This window comes from Eubalaena glacialis, chromosome 14, assembly GCF_028564815.1.
Source record: "Eubalaena glacialis isolate mEubGla1 chromosome 14, mEubGla1.1.hap2.+ XY, whole genome shotgun sequence".
In the NCBI taxonomy this organism is placed as follows: Eukaryota; Metazoa; Chordata; class Mammalia; order Artiodactyla; family Balaenidae; genus Eubalaena; species Eubalaena glacialis.
Window position 1 is genome coordinate 81512007 of NC_083729.1, and position 18194 is coordinate 81530200.

Here is an 18194-nt window from a genome sequence, read left to right on the forward strand (position 1 = left end):
CATCTACCTTAAGAACCAAGCATATAAAACAAAGTTCCTTCCCACAAAAGAAAAGGTGATCCCCTGAGCAGACTAGGGGTGAGAGGAGGGGACGCAGGGTGCACAGAGGTGGCATGTCTCTCACTTTTGGTGTCACTGACCCCGGGGGGACCCAGAGACCCTCATCCTCAGGCCCTGAGGCCTCCATCGCCCACTCCTCAAATCTTTCCAGGCCTGATGAGTTAGGGCCCAGCTGCCTCCCTCTCCTTTCTCTCCACTGGAAACAGAAGCTCCAGCGAATGTTTCTAACTCCTGAGTCCACTCAGCCATGTCCCCCTTGCAAAATCCTCCCCTTCCTGCACCCCCCTGCACCCAGCCAGCCAATCCGCGGCCTGCGAGCCTCTCCAGACCCATCTCTCCGGGCCCTGGCGGGATAAAACCGGTCGGCGATGCCGGGTGGATGGGAACAAACTTCGGAAGGAGGAGAGACGCGGGGCCCAGGGCACCCTCGCGGGCGGACCCGGGCAGTGAAGGCCTGTGGCCGGCCGGCCGGCCAGGTATGCCGCCCAGGGGTTGACTGGGAGAAAGGGGTGATTCGAGAAGGGAGAGGGTCCCAGGAAGCCCGGTAGCCTTTTTGCTCTCAAGTTAAACTGGCTAAGGCTGGGGCGGCAGAGGTAGAGGGCACCGGGCTGGAGTTTGGGGCTGCTCAGAGGATGCCAACGCCAGATCCTCCGGCCGGGCTCATGTGTTAGGCCGGGCTGAGGTTGGCCACACTTCACCTAAAATTCCTGCGACTCCTGCCTCGCGATGAGAGCCTCAGGGGTAGGGCCTGGGGAGGAGGTCTAAGGCAGCGGGCAGGGAGTCTCATGCCCCTGCCCCTGGGTCTGTGCAGGGCAGCGGCGTGGCGGTGGGCGCAGCGGCGACCTGCGTGAGGAAGCCCTGAGCCCTCGGCGGGCTGCGAGTGACTCCCCGGCGATGCCTCACAACTCCATCAGATCGGGTAAGGACGCGGAGTGGCCGGGACCCCCGAGCCTTCGCGTCGCCGTGCGTCCGTGCGTACGCTCGGGTCGGTGGGGCTGGGGAGCGTAGGCTCGCGGCTCGCTGGACCCCGTGCGTGGGGGGCGCAGCTGGGGACGCCTCCGGCCTGGCTCTCTCCGCGGCTGCCGACTCGCCGCTCTCGGGCCCTGAGATCCCTCCCGGCCCTGCGGAGCTGCCCTCCGCCGGCCTGGGTTTCTGCGGACCACCCGGAGCGGCGAGTACCTCTCCGTGGGGTCCGAGGGGTGTCCTTCGCGCCCCAGCCGCGTCTTGCCTGGCCCATGAGAGTGGGCATCCTGCACGCTCTCAGGCCCTGCGCCGCGGCCGTGCTGGACTTGAAGCTCCCCTGCCCCCGACCTCTAAGGCCTCGTCCCCGGGTGCGCGCAGCTCTTGCCCTTGGCTCCCCGGGTGGGACCGTGAGCCCAGCGCACCTCTCCAGCCAAACGGAAAGGAGCCCGCGGTCCGGGGCCTGGGAGCCGAGAGCTCACTGGGGGGGGGCTCTCGGACTCCTCCTGGCCCAGCACCGGGCAGGCGGCGACCCGCGCTCGGGGCGTCCGGCCTGCGAGGACTAAGCCCCCCACGGGCCGAACTCCCCTCCCCACCGGCGTCCGGGCCCAGGCCCTTCAAAAGCGCCCAGGGTCCCTGGCCGCGACTCCCGCTCTCTCCCACCTCCTGGCCCAGGCCGGGGTGGTCTGTGCCAGGAAAGCAGCCGCAGGGTCGGGGCCGGGCGGCGCGGTGGGCACGGCCGGCCAGGCGCTCAGCAAGTGTGGACAGCGGGCAGAGGCGCGGCCTGGCCCGCGGTGATGGATGGAGCTGGGCCGGCCGCGGGGAAGGCGATTTATGGGGCCAGGGCGCAGCGCTATCGATTTGGGCCGGTGGAGTGAGAGGAAATCAATATTTCAGATGAATTCTCGGCGAATATGAAGTCCCGCTCGGCAAACGGGACATTTGTTATAATAAGGAGGGTCGGAATCGGGCGCGGCGCGCGGCTGAGATCTCAATTTAGCCCAGAGCGCCGCGGGTCCGAGCTGCGCCCGCGCTGCTTCGGGTCTGGGGGCCGAGGCTCCACCGGCAGAGGCGCAGGGGCCCCCCCGGGGCGCCGCTAGGTTTCTCCTTCGGGTTCGCTCTACCACCGGAGACGGAGTCAGCAGCACGCTCCCTCCCCACCCCGGTGCCCCTAGGAGACTGGGGCCACCGCCGTCCTGGCCGCCCTCTGCGGGCGCCAGGCCTCCAGGGGCGCGGAGTGGAGACCTCACAGCCCTTCCCCGGGAGCGGCGGGGTCGGCGAGCCAGGGGACCGAGGGGAGCGCCTGGCACCCCTTACCCCGCCCCCACCCGCGCCCGGGCGCCACGCAAGCTCCTTGACCACATTTGGAGGCCAGGACCAGGTTTTAGTCCCTTAGTCTTTAGCCAAACGGGGGTATAACGAGAGACGTCAATCCCCTCGCCTCGGGATCATCAGGACGGTCTCCGAGGCCGAGCGCGCGGCGCCAGGTGCCAGATCCCACGCCAGGCTGGTCCCGGCGCTTCTGCTGGGCTCTGGGTTCCTTTCTCACCCCCAAGCCCCAGCCAACCCCCGACCTTCCCCTGACCTTTCTGGCGGTGATAGGAATGGGTGCTCCCGGACCTCGAATTTACCCCGTGCTGGACCAGACCCTTTCCTCTATGTCGCTGCTCGAGAAATAAGACGATGTCACGGTCCCTTGGGTTGGCTTGATTTTGTTTTCGCTACCGATTTTCATTACAGAAGCACTCGTTAGAATAAAAGGAAAGAAAGAAGGAAAGAAGAAAGGACACGATTATTTTTACTTTATTTTTAATCAGCAACAGACCCAGATCAGGAGACACAGCTTTTCCATTAGCTCCGAGGCAATTCGCCCTTGGGTTTGGGGAGGGAGCCGTCCACCCCTGGCAGGGCCTGGGACAGAGGTAATTTTCTGTCTAGAGGAGCCAGAGGGGCTTCTTCTAACCTCTCCCCAAAACAAATTAAAAAAAAAAAAATCTGAGGCAGAGGGAGGATGAGACTTTCTCCTTTACTTTAATTTAGTGCTAATGAAACAGAAGAAAATTGCCTAAAACATAGCTCAAAATGTTCAAGACTGTCCCCTATTTCTTTTCTAAATCCTCTCTAGGCAAACCTGAGCGAGAGACCCTCTGTCTTTCTAATCAGTTGACACCATTGCCTATATTTAGAGCTAAATTCATAAGCTGAGCCCTCCTGTTTTTATAAGCCCATTTCTCTCGTTAAGTCTTAGCGACGTCCCTCTTTTCCCCAGGCACTTCCATTTCTGAGTTCGGCTTTGCCTGGGCCTTGCCTGGAGAGCGCCCCTTGAAGCTTCCCCTGGAGCAGAATCCGGGGCGAAGGCGGCCGCGGGCCTTTTTTCGCGGGAGCGAGGCCAAGCGCACCGTTTCCAAAAATCCGAGACGCCCGAGAAAAGTTTTGCGCGGCCTCTGCCTCCCAGGCCGCTTGGGCTCACCCTCTGCGGCTCGCTCTCGGCTGATCTTGCTTCGCAGAGAGCTCTTTAAAGAAAAAAAAATATATTATATATATATTTTTTTTTCTGAAGGGATGTGGAGAGCGAAGAGTGAATGATTCTGACCTGCCGATGGTCAGCAATGAAATGGTCTGTAAAATCTACTGGGAATTTTGTAGCATCAGGGAACAAAGATCCTCTAAAGCAAGAACGTTTTTTTAAATAGTCAAAGATGCACGAGAAAAGCCACATAAATATTAAAATGTAAACAATACTGTATCCATGAAGAAGAGAGTTTAGTAAAAAGCAAGCAGGTTGTCATTAAAAGTTATGCGCAATAACTTCCGAGAAACCCTCTCCCCCAGCTCCTGAAAATAGGTTATTCAAGAAGTCAAAGGAGACTTTAGATCAAGGAGGAGCATATCTCTAACTTCCTTAAATCACAGATTTAAAACCCCTGTTCCCTCCTCTTGGTTTTAAAAAGAGGCAAAGGGAGCCAAAGATCTATTTTCTGCCCAGGTTTCTTGCCTGGGTTAAAAATAAGGTCTCAGGATGAAAAACAGTCTTGAGGAACTTGAAGACCATAAAGAGGTATTGGGGTTCCTCAATTCATCTTTGTTTCAAGATGGTCCCTCCTCCCACCCTCCTCAATACAAGTTAATTAGGAGATAATTTAGCTACCTTGTGAATTAGTTTTAAGATAAGTATCTTTTCAAGCTTTGTCACTTTAATTGCCCTACTGATTGATAAGAAGTAATTATTTCTAATTGACACTTTTTGATGTTTATTGGAAGCATTTATTTGGGACATTTTGGGGGTGGAAGGAAAGTTAATTAATTTTATCAGTCTATACCCGAAAGGACTCTACCTAATTTTGCTGAAGCGGACAAAGGAAGTGAAGAAAAACAACACAAAAATCAATCTCGGAATTTTAATTATTAAGAGATATTTTGGTTCAAAGGAAAGCATCTACTATTATAATAACAAGTCAAAACTTTCTATTTATGACCTCAAATCTTGAATTTTAATGTGGCACATGTTTTATGGGTATGCATTTTCCCAGGGATATACTCATGGTCCCTTTATATGCTGACTTCCTTTTGGAGGTTACTCAGCTTTGTAATTAATTTTTGTGAATAGTAAGATCAGTAGAACTCAGTACACTCAGAATAAATGCCATCACTTTTTGTAAGAGCTAACTGTAAGAAAGATTTACTAATAGTCATCCTTGTTCTGTAATTATTGATAGAGTTGGGTATAAAGGTGAAACTTTACTTACAGTGACATGCCTTTTCATACCTAAACCTCAAACCTCGGAGTAAACAGTTTAATCATTGACATCCTCCAGAATGTGTTACCGTGAAAGAGAAAGAAGGGAAAGACTAAAGAGAAAAAGAAAGACACTGAAAGGAGGCAGTGGGGGAGGGGAGGGGAGAGGGGAAGAAGGTGGCTGGAGAGAAAAAAATGAAAGAACTTATTTCAGAAACGATGGTAGCCTGGTGCACGGAAACTTTGCCATTCATTATAAGGAACTCAAAATTCTACCTCAAAACATGTCCTTTTGAATGCAATCTCAACCACAGTCCCTAAGCCACCCCTAACCATCACTGGAACCCCCCAATTTTCTATGCATAAAAAAGGCAGGATCCTTGGGGACCAGCTGGTCTGGATTTTGGGTGCCTAGATGTCAAAGTTTGGATTTGGTGTCCGTGAAAAGGAAGCAAGAAAATACACATTGTCCGCTGGCGGCTTAAAAAGAGATTGAAGTGTTGTTTATTTTTATTGTTCAAGCCCCTGTGATCTTCATTCCTAGTTGTGTACCCACAAGTCTTTTCGTGGATTGACTTGTGACTCACTGACATAGGAAAACATTTCCACATTAACCCAAAGTGGAGACACACGCTCCCGCAAACCCATGCACGCCTGACATCAGAGCGGCACCATCAGACAAGATGCTCTCCTGTGCCCGTTTCTTCAGCCAGTGCCTGTTTCCATCATTTATGTATAAAATCTTGTCTGCTTTTAATGATGTTTCTCCCAGATTACGTGGAGCTGCAAGAATGAGGAAACATTTTAAATGAAAAAGAAATTCAAGACGTACAAACAGCAGATAATATCGCATACCAACCTCACTATTAGTGAAACTGAAAAAAATATATAAATAATGCAAAAAAAAAAAAAAAACCAGCAAGGGAGAGTTTAGTAATGGAAAATTCCCCCGCAATTAAATGAAACAGTAATTTAGTGGAGATATGCCTGGATGAATTAGCATTTATTAATTGGTTCTCATAAAAACAATTTGTGTGTGTGTTTGGGGGTGGGAGTGTTTGAAGTATGGATTTTTTTCATGGGAAAAGTTCCTCAAATATTCATATCGAATTATGTAGTGATCACAGTCTAGTTTGTGAAAAATCCCAATTCTCTCACTGGCGAATTTCACCTGCACACGGGGAGTGCGGGGGTAAGGGAGAGGAACCCCCTTTAGATCCAAAGAAGGAAGCTGGTTCCCTCTTCTCTTGGGACATTTCCAGGCGTGAAACCAGTTGGCAGAGTCGGCTATGCTTAGGAACATCCAAACCGGGTCCTGAGTAGGCTCCCAGGTGACCCATCTCCTCTGGGACACAACTGACTGAGGCAGAGGGAGGCTGCTTGGGGGCTCTGCTCCTCCCCACCCCAGCTTGCTCCAGCATCCTTGCCAGCTCAAGCAGGAACTGCAGTTTGTAATCTCAGCGAGGCGCTTGCTAGGGTTGACTGGTGCGGGGATGTGTTTACTTTCTCTCGCCACAGTTGGTCTGTCTTCAGTTCTAAGCATTTTAAAGCTGCTCTATTTATCAATCCAAGAGGTGCCGACTTCTCAGTTGCGTTGAGAAAGCTTTGAGCTCCGAGGTTCTGAGTACACAAAGAGCCAAAAGATAAAAGACGCAATTTCGTTTAAGAAGGAAAAAAAAAAAAAAAAAAAAAAGATGATCTTAAAAGGAGAGGGCAGGGGAATGTGCCCCCATTTCAGATTGCAGTTTGCTTTTGTTTTAGTTGAGACTTGGGGAAAGACTGAGTTACCAGCCCCCGGGAGCCCGCACTCCCTTCAGAGATAGATCTTGGGGGGTATAATGCACTCTCTAAAAAGAAGAGAATGCAATCCCACACTCAGAGCTCTTTGGGGGAGTGATTCTTTCTGGAACACCTTAGCCCAGGTTCTTTTGGAGACGGGGCTAAAAGATAGTCTGCTTAGGAAGTGTGTACAATGCCTGCTTCCAACAGAGGTGCTAGGTGTTTCTCTCTGGGGGAAGGAGGACAGAGAAATACAGTCCAAGGGTCTCCTGGTTCCTGAAAACTTCACCCTCCCAGGCCAATCTCAGTTTCTCCAGTCTACAGTCAGTGACCCTGGGATAGAGTTTCTGGGTCAGGGTAGAGTGGGCAGGGGTATCCACCCTTCCTTATGTATCTGCGGTCATGGCACTTTTAAGTAGATCTTTGACCATTTGTAATTATGTCCTGAGGTCCAGAGTTAGGGCTGACAAGCCTGTTTGGGTTTCTGAAAACCCCTCCAGACCTCTCCCTTGGCCAGGTGGCCCAGATGAGCAAATGTCTCTTACCTGGACTAGGGATCAGAAAAATCTTCATGGGAACGTTTCTATTTTAAACCCACAATTCATGTCACTGAGTCTGGGCTTTACCGTGACTGGGGCTCCTTCCCCAGGAAGAACAAAGGGCCTGGGTAGAACCCAGTGTCTCCTTGCTGAGGCATGTCCAAGATGAAGGGGAGGGAAGTTCAGGAGTCCCCCAGGGATATATGGGTCCTGTTTCTGTGTTAATTCCTGAGGATCCTCCCATAGTCCTGAATGCCATATAAAATGCCAAGGATTGCCAAGGCTCAGCACAGCCAGCCCACAGCCGCTCCAGCTCCGCCCATGCCACGCTCATATCCAAAGACAGAGACCCAATACACAAAGTGCTGAGCACGCCCTGGCACTTAGTGAGCCCTCGGTAAATGGAAGCTCTGATTATTATCTCCAAGGGCTATTTCAGGTATGGGATTCTGCTGGGAGAGGGCACATCCATTGTCTCATTTAATTCTCAGGAGTCTACCAGGCAGGTTTGTTATGGACGTTTTTACAGCAGAGAAGAGAACTGATGCTCAGTGAGGCTGATCTGACTCCAGCTGCCTCCAGCTGCCTTTCCACTGCCCCCCTTCCCAAAGTCCAGCTCATCAAAACTCCCTGTAGCACTAGATGGGTTCACGCTTGCAGCTCCATTGGGAACTCGGGCCAGCATCCTTGGTGAGGAGGCTCAAGGACTCCTACCAATAGCAACAGGTAGGACCTTCAGTCTGTCAGCTTGGTTTCTTCATCAGTGTCCCTAAGGCTCCAGCTCAATTAAAACAGGCTGTCTCAGTCTTCCCATCTGCAAAATGGGAGCAGTGGTCCCTATCTGGTGTCCCTCCTGGAGGTCCTGTGAGGTGGAAGGAGATGGTCAGCCACTAGAAAAGGCAGAGAGAGGGAGCTTTCTTTCAACACATCCCCCCAGGCTGCTGTGTTTCCACCTGCACAAAAAAAAAGCAGTTACCCACAGGCACCTCAATAAATTGTAGGCCAGCAGGTGTACTCCCTTCGTATCTCCAAACCACACTGGGCCTCCCTGACTGGGTGCATTTCAGAGACTTTGGAGTTAGTGGGTGTGATGGAAACAGCTCCAGAGTTACTGGGAAGACCCACCCATGAAATCAGGGGCTGTCACCAGGTGCCCCATCCACAGGCAGCAAGTGGGGAGCACTTGAGGTGCTGGATCTCATTTCCCCAAGTTTAGGTTCATTCCCTCTGCTGCTTCCTGGGGGGTCCCTCTCACTCAGGGGTTCAAAATCAAGTCGTCTGCTCCTTTGGAGCCTCGGCTGAGGTTCCACTTGTACCAGTACCTGGAAAGGGTGTAAATTTTCATGTTGCCCCTTTAGGCTGTGGAGAGTAGCCCCCCAGCTCCTGGCTGGTTGCATTTCTTGGATGCAAACCCATCTTTTTTTTTTTTTAAATCAGGGTTTTTCAAGCTGTTTTTTTTTAATTAATTAATTTATTTATTTATTTATTTTTGGCTGTGTTGGGTCTTCGTTTCTGTGCGAGGGCTTTCTCTAGTTGTGGCAAGCGGGGGCCACTCTTCATCGCGGTGCGCGGGCCTCTCACTATCGCGGCCTCTCTTGTTAGGAGCACAGGCTCCAGACGCGCAGGCTCAGTAGCTGTGGCTCACGGGCCTAGTTGCTCCACGGCATGTGGGATCTTCCCAGACCAGGGCTCGAACCCATGTCCCCTGCATTAGCAGGCAGATTCCCAACCACTGCGTCACCAGGGAAGCCCCCCAAACCCATCTTTGATTTAAGCAGAGAGCGAGATGGAGAGAGAAAGACCACTTTTTCCCTCCCTTCTTTTTCAACTGTTCTTTCTTCTCCTGTCCTCAGCCCCAGTGCTCATCCGTGTTCTCTTTTGCACTTGTTTCCCTAAGTGGCCTTGGAGTGACCTGAGTCATTAGTGCTAATTAGCCCACTGCGAGTATTGCTGCTGTCAGACCAGCACAGCAGAGGAGTCGGGAGCTGGTTGGGTGATGCATGTAAGAGAAACAGCTTAATCTACTGTCATCGTGTGAACTGCATGTTTGCCCACTGTATGTGTTGCGTTTGATTCCTCAGCTTCTCTGGGAGAACTATTATTCCTCGGATCAACTCAGGGGTGGCCGTGAGGCATCAAGAGGGCAAAAGACTTTTGAAGTCACTGTGAAGCCAGGCCCTGCGGCCGCCTCTCCATCTCTACAGGCGGCAGGAGGGGCTACGCCTCAGAGGCTTTGCCTGTGAACCAGACCTTGCTGCTTTCTCCCTGTGTGACGTTAGGCGAGTCAGTTGTCTCTCTGGGCTTGAGTTTCCTCTGTATAAAACACGGGGATATTGCAGGGTTTCTAGGAAATACTGAAAGTGAAACCAGGATCCTCCCCTGGCACATAGCAGCTACTCAAGAATTTTTCCCTGCTCCAGTACAGGGGTCCCCAGGGAGGAGGGTCTCCCAAAATTCTCCAGCACAGATGTCCAAACATTACATTGTCTCAGTATTTCCTCTGAAACTCTCCATTAGGAACTTGAAACCCAGCGTCAAAATTTTGCTCCAATTAAGATTTAGGACAGACCTTTTAATATTCCACCTGGATAAAATAATAGGCCTACACCTAAGGGTGTTGGATTCAGTGAAAGAATTCATGGGAAGTGCTGACTCAGAGCCCTGTGGCTATGATCACCTGCTACACCAGCCCAGTCTGGAAAAGGATTCCTTATTTCATTTTACCAGAAAACCCAATCACAGGGGAATCAGTAGGCTCATGATAGAATGGGCTGCCCGTGGACTTTATGTTGGAATTCAGAACATTCTAGGGTTTTGGTAGAACTGGTCTTAGGAAAGATGAGCTAGAGTGGGCATGCATCTATGTTATGTGTGTAGCTGAGACAGGACCACAGGGAGATGTGCCTTGAGTACTGGTTCTTAGTTGACACAGAACCATATGTCTATTTAAAAAAAATAAAAATCCACAAATCTTCTATCTTCTTCTCTCTTCTCTCTCCTTCCTTCCAGCCCCACCCCTACCTCCTGTCTTATATTTTCCAACTTTGTGTAATAATAATCCAGCTTTGGCACGATAGCAAACCCTGGTTGACATTTAAAAGTCTGGCATTAGCTGAGCACCAAGTCCCTGACTCCAGCTCTGTTTTGCTCTTTCCCTCGAACCTGAGATTGCTCTTGATGACTGTCAAAATGGAGGTGGCAGGAATGGGGTGATCTCCTGACATGTCCTCGGGTGCCTGGCTGTGACTTCCAATTGGAGGAAGAGGCTGGGAGGGAGGATGCTGGGGCAGGAGAGGAGCTGGAGTCAAGCTGGAATCTGAGGGTCAGCGGTTTCATTCAATTTCACAAACCCTCATGGATGCCACCTGCTGTGTGCAGGGCATCACACCAGTGACGGTGGCATCCACTGCCAGGTTATTCCAGGTAAATGACAGGGGTGAGAGGCACCTTCTTAGGGCAGGGAGCTGAAGTCTTGTGATTCCCTTTCAAAGGCAGCAGACCCACAGCGCCGAGAGGGGAAATAATCAGACAAAACAATTCAGTGGTGGGACGAGGACTGCAAACTAACAAGCCAGGTGGTGGGAGCACCAAAGGTCATTTATCACCAACAGCCACCCTGGCACAACCATGTGGACACCGATAACAGATAAAACTCATCAGGCCTTCTGGAGTCTGGTTGATCCCTGGAGCACTCACCGTTCCAGAAAGGCAGCATGTGAGGCTGTGTTGGATCAGCCAACTCCACGATGGTCTACACTGGGGCTCCAAATGGCTGGCAAAATGTTGCAGAATTGTAGGTGTAAGTGCCATGGAGATGTGCCCACTTGGGCCAAGTCAGAACCCTTGCTGGACACATCCAATGCTTAATCCCCATGTCTCCAGAGATTTGCAGACTTTATAAGACATCTCCCTTTAGACAGTGTGACAAGGCCTGTGTCCTTCCAGTCCCCGTATTCTCTGGTGATATGACAATGCCCCAAAGATCCAGAGCCCTACAAGCCCCTTGTCTCCTGCTGGCCTCAGAGCTGGTTGGACAGGTACCCCCAACTGAGACAGACCTGCCCTGGGGCCTCGGGATTCACCCTCTTGTGAGTGTCCCCCTCTTCATAGTCCTGCTTGCAGCCACACAGTCGCTGCCCTGATGGCTTTGTCACAGTTGCTTTCCTCGGAGCCTGGCTGGGTCGGGTTGGCTGGAAGGCGTCCACCTCTCCGGGAGAGCTCAGGCAGGAGTGCGTCATGCCCCCGCCCACACGGCCCTCTGTCCCCACCTCCCTGGAAGTCACTCGCTGTCCCGCCGTGTACACGCGATTGCACACAGCCTTCTATGGTTTGCAGACTGTTTTGTGTGTGTTCATCAGTCTGCCCCATGTAGATGTTGCCCATCTTGAGGCCCGGGAGCCTCTTTCCCCCCTGGATGGAGGTGGCTGAAGAGGTGGGGCCTTGAGAGTCCAACACATGTGGTTTTGAATTCCCATTCAACCACGTGCACCTGTGTGACCTCAGGAGCCGTTTCCCTCACTGGTGAAGTGGACCCGTGGTCCCTGGCTCAGCGGGCTGCTGGGAGGCCCGACGGACCTCATGACTGTGATGCACACAGCCCAGCCATCCTCAGCCCGCCCTGCTCAATGCCACCTCCCCCTAAAGCCTTCCTGGATTCCTTTCCTCCTCCCCAAGGTCCCTAGCACTTTAGTTTTATGGTATGTTTTGCAGCCTACTTTGTGTAGGAATGCTCATCTCTGTGCCTCTCACCGTCTAGACTTGAGGATCACGTGTCACAGGAGCCTTATAGGTTTCATTACACCAAGTAGTCTACCTAGACCCGGAGTTGTTCAAGGCCAGAAAGGTGAGGCCCTGACACCACATTTTACCAACAAGGAAACTGAGACCGGGAGAGCTCTGCCTTGCCCCAGACCCCATGAGTATAACCAGGGCTCTCTGTGACAGGGTGCTGCCTTTCAGTGGGTGGCACGGGGTAGAGGGAAGGCTGACGCAGGCGGATGAGAAGGGGCTCCTACAGCTGCTGACGGAAATGGCAAAGCCCAGCAAGAACTGCCAAGACACACAGACACAAGTGCACACACATATACACTCATACACACACTCAAACGTATGCACATACATACACAACACACACTTCCATACACATCAATGTACAGAGATACACTCTCACACGTTCACACATACACACAACCAAGGCTGGGTCAAGGGTGAGGCACAAAGCCACCCAGAGTGCAAAATTTAAGGAGCCCCCCACTCTCGGGCTCATTAAGGGGCAGAATAGGCCCTGAAAGTAAGCGCTTCCTTTACACACGTGGGTGACGTGTACTCACACACACACACATGCACATGTGCATACAAGACTCACCCTCTCACACACATAAACACACGCGTGTGCACGGAACACTGTCCTTGGTCTGGGGGCGATAAAAAAGGCGGCCAAAGAAGTCCATACTCTCAGACACCCCGAGAGACACAGCCATGAAATTATAGGAGCAGCTGATGATCCCGGACTGAGTCCACGACACTGGACATAGTAGGGAAAGCGAGGTCCCAGAGGTCCGGGGCACCTGCTCTGTCTTGGGAATCAACTGTAGTCGGTCTAGCATGGGGTCACTGACTTGTGACCTCCCTGTTCTTGAAGCCTATGGTTTGAGGTCTGGGCAGAGAAACTCCCTGTCCAGCCATGACCCCCGCAGGCCCCCCACTTAAGTTATGGGGCGTCGGTAGCCATGGGGCCTGGCAGAGACCTTGTTTTCAAATGAACCCCTGGGACAGGTCACCTGTCTGGCCAGTGTGGGAGCCACTGGCAACGCTTGGGCTCTGGGGTTTATGGTGACTCTTCCCAGATGGGGACAGAGTTACCAAGAGGGCAGACAACAGCAGCAGGACTTGCCTGTTCTAGAATCTGGCCTCTTGGTCCACCGAGTATTACAACATGGAAGGCAGGTGGCTGAGGGCTGTCACCAGTGGGATCCTCTGCTCAGACCACGGGAATGTCCTCGCTCCAAATCCCGGGAGCCCTGCCCGGGGTCTTTAGGAACATGCACGCCCGTGCACTAAACCCACGGGGGAAACGTGAGCAGGAACCGCGGTCTTGTGGACACACGATGCCATGCTTGTTGCATCACTGCGGGAACTGATCATTACAAATAACGTGGTGCATCAGGAATACTTTGTGCATTTGATCAACAAATACTTGTATAACTTGCATAAATCAGTGATTCTCAAGCAATGTTTTTCTGCCTAGCGGGCAGAGGTGCCCACTCATTGATATAGTGAAACAGGGTTATGGTGGCAGGAAAAAGTACATTTGTGGATAAAATACCTTTGAGCTAAAGGTGTATTTTTTTTTTCCTATATGATGGCCACTACCACATGTTTTCCTTAAGACCTAGGATCGGATTTAGCAGAACATTCTGATTTTCGCTATGTTGAGCTTACTGTTTTGTGGTGTTCTCGGCAGAACACTTTGTGGGACGCTCCAGATGCCCCATTCCCTGGGAACAGCTGGACTGCATGTGAGGCTGGAATTGCCTGATGTCCACATAGTGGCTGTGATGCCCCAATTCTGTGAAATGATGAGGTCCCCATGCCTGCATCAGAAGGCATCCGGAGCATTTCCATCATGGAGAATTTACGTTGCCACCATCCAAAGAAAGGAGCCACATCCCTGTGCCCCCTCCTCTCATCTTTACTTTTCCCGACAAACCCCCTCCTTCCCAGGCACATGGTCCAATATAGCACATGAGCATCAGTCATTCAAGGAACCCAGTTGCTTTGTGGGTTGTAAAGACATACACAGAAAAGGTGGGCTACTGGATTCGGGTCTCCTGTCACTCAGCTTCACTGGGCCTGCATCCACTCGCCCATCACACTCTGAGCAGTTGCCCCTTTGTCTCATTCTCAACTTCCTTCGTGCACACCTAGAGCCATAACACCTCTGCCTGAGATTTTCTCTGTAGATCCTGTGACCTCTGAAATTTCCATCCCAATCACATGTCTTATTCAGCTCAGGCTGTTATGACAAAATGCCACAGACTGGTTGGCTTAAAATACAGACATTTATTTCTCAAGCTCTGGAAGCTAGAAGTCCAAAGTGAGGGTGCCAGCATGGTCAGGTTCTGATGAGGGCTCTCTCCCTGGCTTGCAGACAGTTGCCTTCTCGCTGTGCCCTCATATGGGCTTTCCTCAGTGCATGAGCCTAGAGAGAAAGAGAGCTCTGGTGTCTCTTCCTCTCCTTATAAGGGCACTAATCCCATCATGAGCGCCCCACCCTCATGACCTCCTCTAACCTTAATCAACTCTCAAAGGTCCTACCTCCAAATACTATCTCAGTAAGGGTTAAGACTTCAACGTATGAATTTGGGGGATACAAACATTCAGCCCATAACACCAGCCATAGAAATCATGATTTATCTTTCTCCAACTCGGATGCACAGACCACTTGGTCCACTATCCAGAGATGCTACTATTCTCTGCCCTCTACTGTCCTGTGATGAACCTGTCTCCTCTCCTCCTGGCCTCTTTCTCTCCCAAGTGGGTGCTCCATCTGGATGCTGCGCCTGCATCACCTCAGGTTTTACTCCAGCTCCTAAGGAAGCACTGGTGTCCCTTTGGTCTCTGGTCTAACTCCCTGGCACACCTGTACCAGCCTGGCAGTGCCCAGTGCACGTCTCTCAACGCACCCCCTCAACCATGCTCAGTTACTTCCAGTTCTTATGACATGCTCTCCCAAGTCATGCATCCCCTGGCCATAGAAACCTGGAGTTCTAACTCCAAGTTGTCTCAAAGGGCATCATTGCTCTAATATTCAGTTCAGTAAGTAAACATCCACCGAGCCTTTCGGTATGGCAGGCATGGAGTTAGGCTTTGGGGTTACAGCGTTCACCATGCTTCTGCTTTCATGCTGACATTCTAGAGAGAGAGGAAAGCAAATTGGACTTTTAGCCACAAGTAGGGAGAGAAAGGAAAGGCTTCAGTCCAGAGACACACACAATGCTGAGCTAGTGGGAGAGGGAGACGAGCTGGGCTGTGAGCGGGGTGGGGTAGGGGGAGCCTGACCTGAGCCAGGGGCAGGTATCCACCAGGGGACTCAGGAGGGGCCAGCAGGAGCAGAGACGTGACATCCTAGGAGTGTGGACAGGTTCCAGGGCCCAGGGTCTTGGAGACACGGGGGACAGCAATGGGCCGAGGGGACAGCAATGGGAAGACAATTGGGGTTCAGACACACTCTGGGGGGCTTGGACCAGAGAGGCCAGATGAAGAGGTCCTCTCTAACCCTGCCATCAGGAAGCCTGGGTCAAGTGCACTCAATGTGTATGTGGCGGGGCTTTTTGCTCACTATGCGTGGAAACTGCCATTCTCTGCCAGCTTGCCTTCACACTACCCTTGTCGCTGACTTCCATATTCCTTTTAGTTCTCTTGCTAGAGCTGTGTACCCACTGACTCTGTCCTCTTTGGGCTTTGTGGTGCTTTTATTGAGTGGAACAACTTGGCAATAATCTGTGATTGCTAGATGATTTACATTATCAAAATGTTCTGATTTCCCACCTTTCCCCACCCTGTTCCAGAAAATCCGAGCCTGGTGATTTTCCGAAATAATCTTAGAGTCCTGCTTGCCCTTCCTTTTAATCCAATCATTAACAGGCATTTGTGGGCAAACCGCTGGTGTACAACCCGAGAAGTTTCGATCCCACCCCTCTGACCCTATTTCCCACTATTTCCGTATGCAAACCCGTGTTCCAGCTAAGTAGTCTTGTTTCCAAAACACACCATGTACATCGCCACCTCTGTGCCTTTGCCCCTTCAGTGGCAGCTGCCTGGAACATCGTTCCCATCCCCACCCCCTTGACAAAGCCCTGTTCAGGTTCTACTTCCTTAACCAGACCCTCTCCGATACCCTCACTTTTAATGACCTAGTGAGGGCCCCATAAATCTCCATGATGGTAGTTTTCACGGAATTCTCCGATAACATGTTTCACTGTCATACTAGTTAACCTAACTTGTACATTTGAATTTTGTAAATGAAGTTTTCCCAACAAGAAGTACACTTGATCTTTTCCCATGATATTGCTGTAATTACTCTTATTTTCTTTATAATAAGTGGTCATTATGGGACTGAGGAAAGAAGGATAGAAGCCATTTAGGGAAACTGAGGCAGCCATCGAGGCCCGAGCTGCCCCACCGGGACGCCTCCCTGGTCCTGGGGCATCTTGCTGGCCTGGGCTCCGATACAGGGTAGCAAGGCTGGGCAGAAGTGACCACTGGGAGTGGCAAACACTGGCAGGCCTGGGCAAGACTCACCCGGTAGCGGGCCTTCCCGGTAGACACTGGGTATCAGCTTGGCAGGGCGGTTGACCAGATTTAGGATCCATCTGTGAGGACCAACAGTTACAAGCTTCTGTAGATTGGGAATAAAATTCCCCAAACAATATCTGGCACACAGTAGATATATGCTAGATGCTTAATAAATATTTGCTAAATGAAAGAACCTTTTTGAAAATTAGCTTTATACAAATATTTCTCAAGTGTGGTCTCTAGCATCAGAAGCTCCTGGGGCTCTGTTAACCAATGTGGGGTCCTGGAATCTTCATCCTTCACAGGCTCCCTGTGATTCTGCTGTAGATCAGCATCGGAGAACCACAGATCTGGAGTCAGCCCACCTTGAGTCCCAACCAGAGGTCAATCCCACGTGGAGTCTCTCATGCCAGCCTTCTGAAGAGACAGCCCTTCTCCCTGCCCAGCACCCCCTCCACCCAGAGATTTCCCATCTGGCAGTAGACAGGAGTGGGTTGGACTCAGGTGCAGTCTCGGGTCTGCTCATAACTGGCTGTGCACAAGCCATTAACCTTCCAAGATGGTGTCTTCATCTACAAGATAGGTTCAAAGTGCCAGCCCCTTCCCCTGCCATAGAATGATTGTGAAGATCCATCCTCGATACAGCCAAGGCCCAATTGATATTTTCTGAATTGAATTTCAGAATCACTTACCTGACAGCACTTTGAAAGGGCATTGCAAATGTTGGGTGAGTTCATAACCAACCTTTAGACTGGATCGAGAAGGTTCGTGAAAGGAGGAGAAGCCTGGAAGTCCTGGTGGACTTGGGGGAAACATGGCCTGGCTGGGCAAGAGTGATGGATGCCTACAGGAAGCTTTGCTGTGTGATGTGTTCATGCTCTTGCATTAAAGAAGAATTTGCTGCTTGATGGAAAGATCGGGAATGGAGCAGGATGGCGGCTCTGTGGGAGGATGACAGTGTCAAGGGAAGCAGGTGCACCTAGAGAGGGTCAGATGTTAGAAGGCGATTGCTCTCTGCCTGTGACGGAGCCTGCCTTATACTGGAAAGTCACTTGGAGGGGCGGCCAGACATCCAGGAGAGGAGCCCAAGGGGGGCTTCTCCAAGCCTCCTGTGTCCAGTTCTGAGCTAGAACTTCGTTAATCTGTGCATGCGTTTGGTGGGGCTACCGTAACAAAGTACCACAAACTAGGGGGCCACACAACAGACATGTATTGTCACGGGGTTCTGGAGGCTGGAGGTCTGAGAACAAGGTGTTGGCAGGGTTGGTTCCTTCTGAGGACTGAGAGGGAGAATCTGTTCTGTGCTCCCCTAGCGTCTGGTGATATGCTGGCCATCGTTGGTGTTCCCTGTCTTGTGACAGCATAACTCCAGTCTTCACATAGCATTCTCCCTCCCTGTGTGTCTCTCTCTGTGTCCACATATCCCCTTTTAAAAGTTCGCAGCCACATTGAATTAGGGCCCACGCTAATGACCGCACCTTAACTCGATCATCTGCAAAGACCCTATTTCCATATAAGGTCACATTCTGAAGCACAGGGGCTTAGCACTTCCATGTGTGAGTTTTGGGGGGACTCAGTTCAATGCATAACGGTCTGAGTGTTGCAGGTGGTGGGTCTAGCTCAGTCCCCCGTTTAGCCCTTTAGCTGCTTTGGGTCCGAGTAACACTAGTTGTAGAAGCCCTGGTTTGGGACCGACAGAGAGAGGAGAAGCGACACGTGTTCTCGAGAGCCTTTCTTGTTTCTCACAGCCCCATGCTTCCACAGAGGAAGGGACTCTGCTTCCCAGACCCAGAACCCCCAGAAAAGGGCTTCAAGACTGGGTT

The 18194-nt window shown here is 51.5% G+C and overlaps 1 protein-coding gene across 4 annotated transcripts in view; it reads left to right on the forward strand.

Moving 5' to 3' along the window:
- The first annotated feature begins 431 nt into the window (after positions 1-431).
- Positions 432-18194, forward strand: part of PAX8 (paired box 8) — a 56879-nt gene continuing 39116 nt past the window's right edge. For all 4 annotated transcript variants that reach the window (XM_061210754.1, XM_061210756.1, XM_061210755.1 and 1 more), the window contains exons 1-2: positions 432-536; positions 872-979. In XM_061210754.1, the coding sequence (XP_061066737.1) occupies positions 440-536; positions 872-979 (205 nt within the window). In that variant the 5' untranslated portion in view covers positions 432-439. The remainder of the gene's footprint in view (positions 537-871; positions 980-18194) is intronic.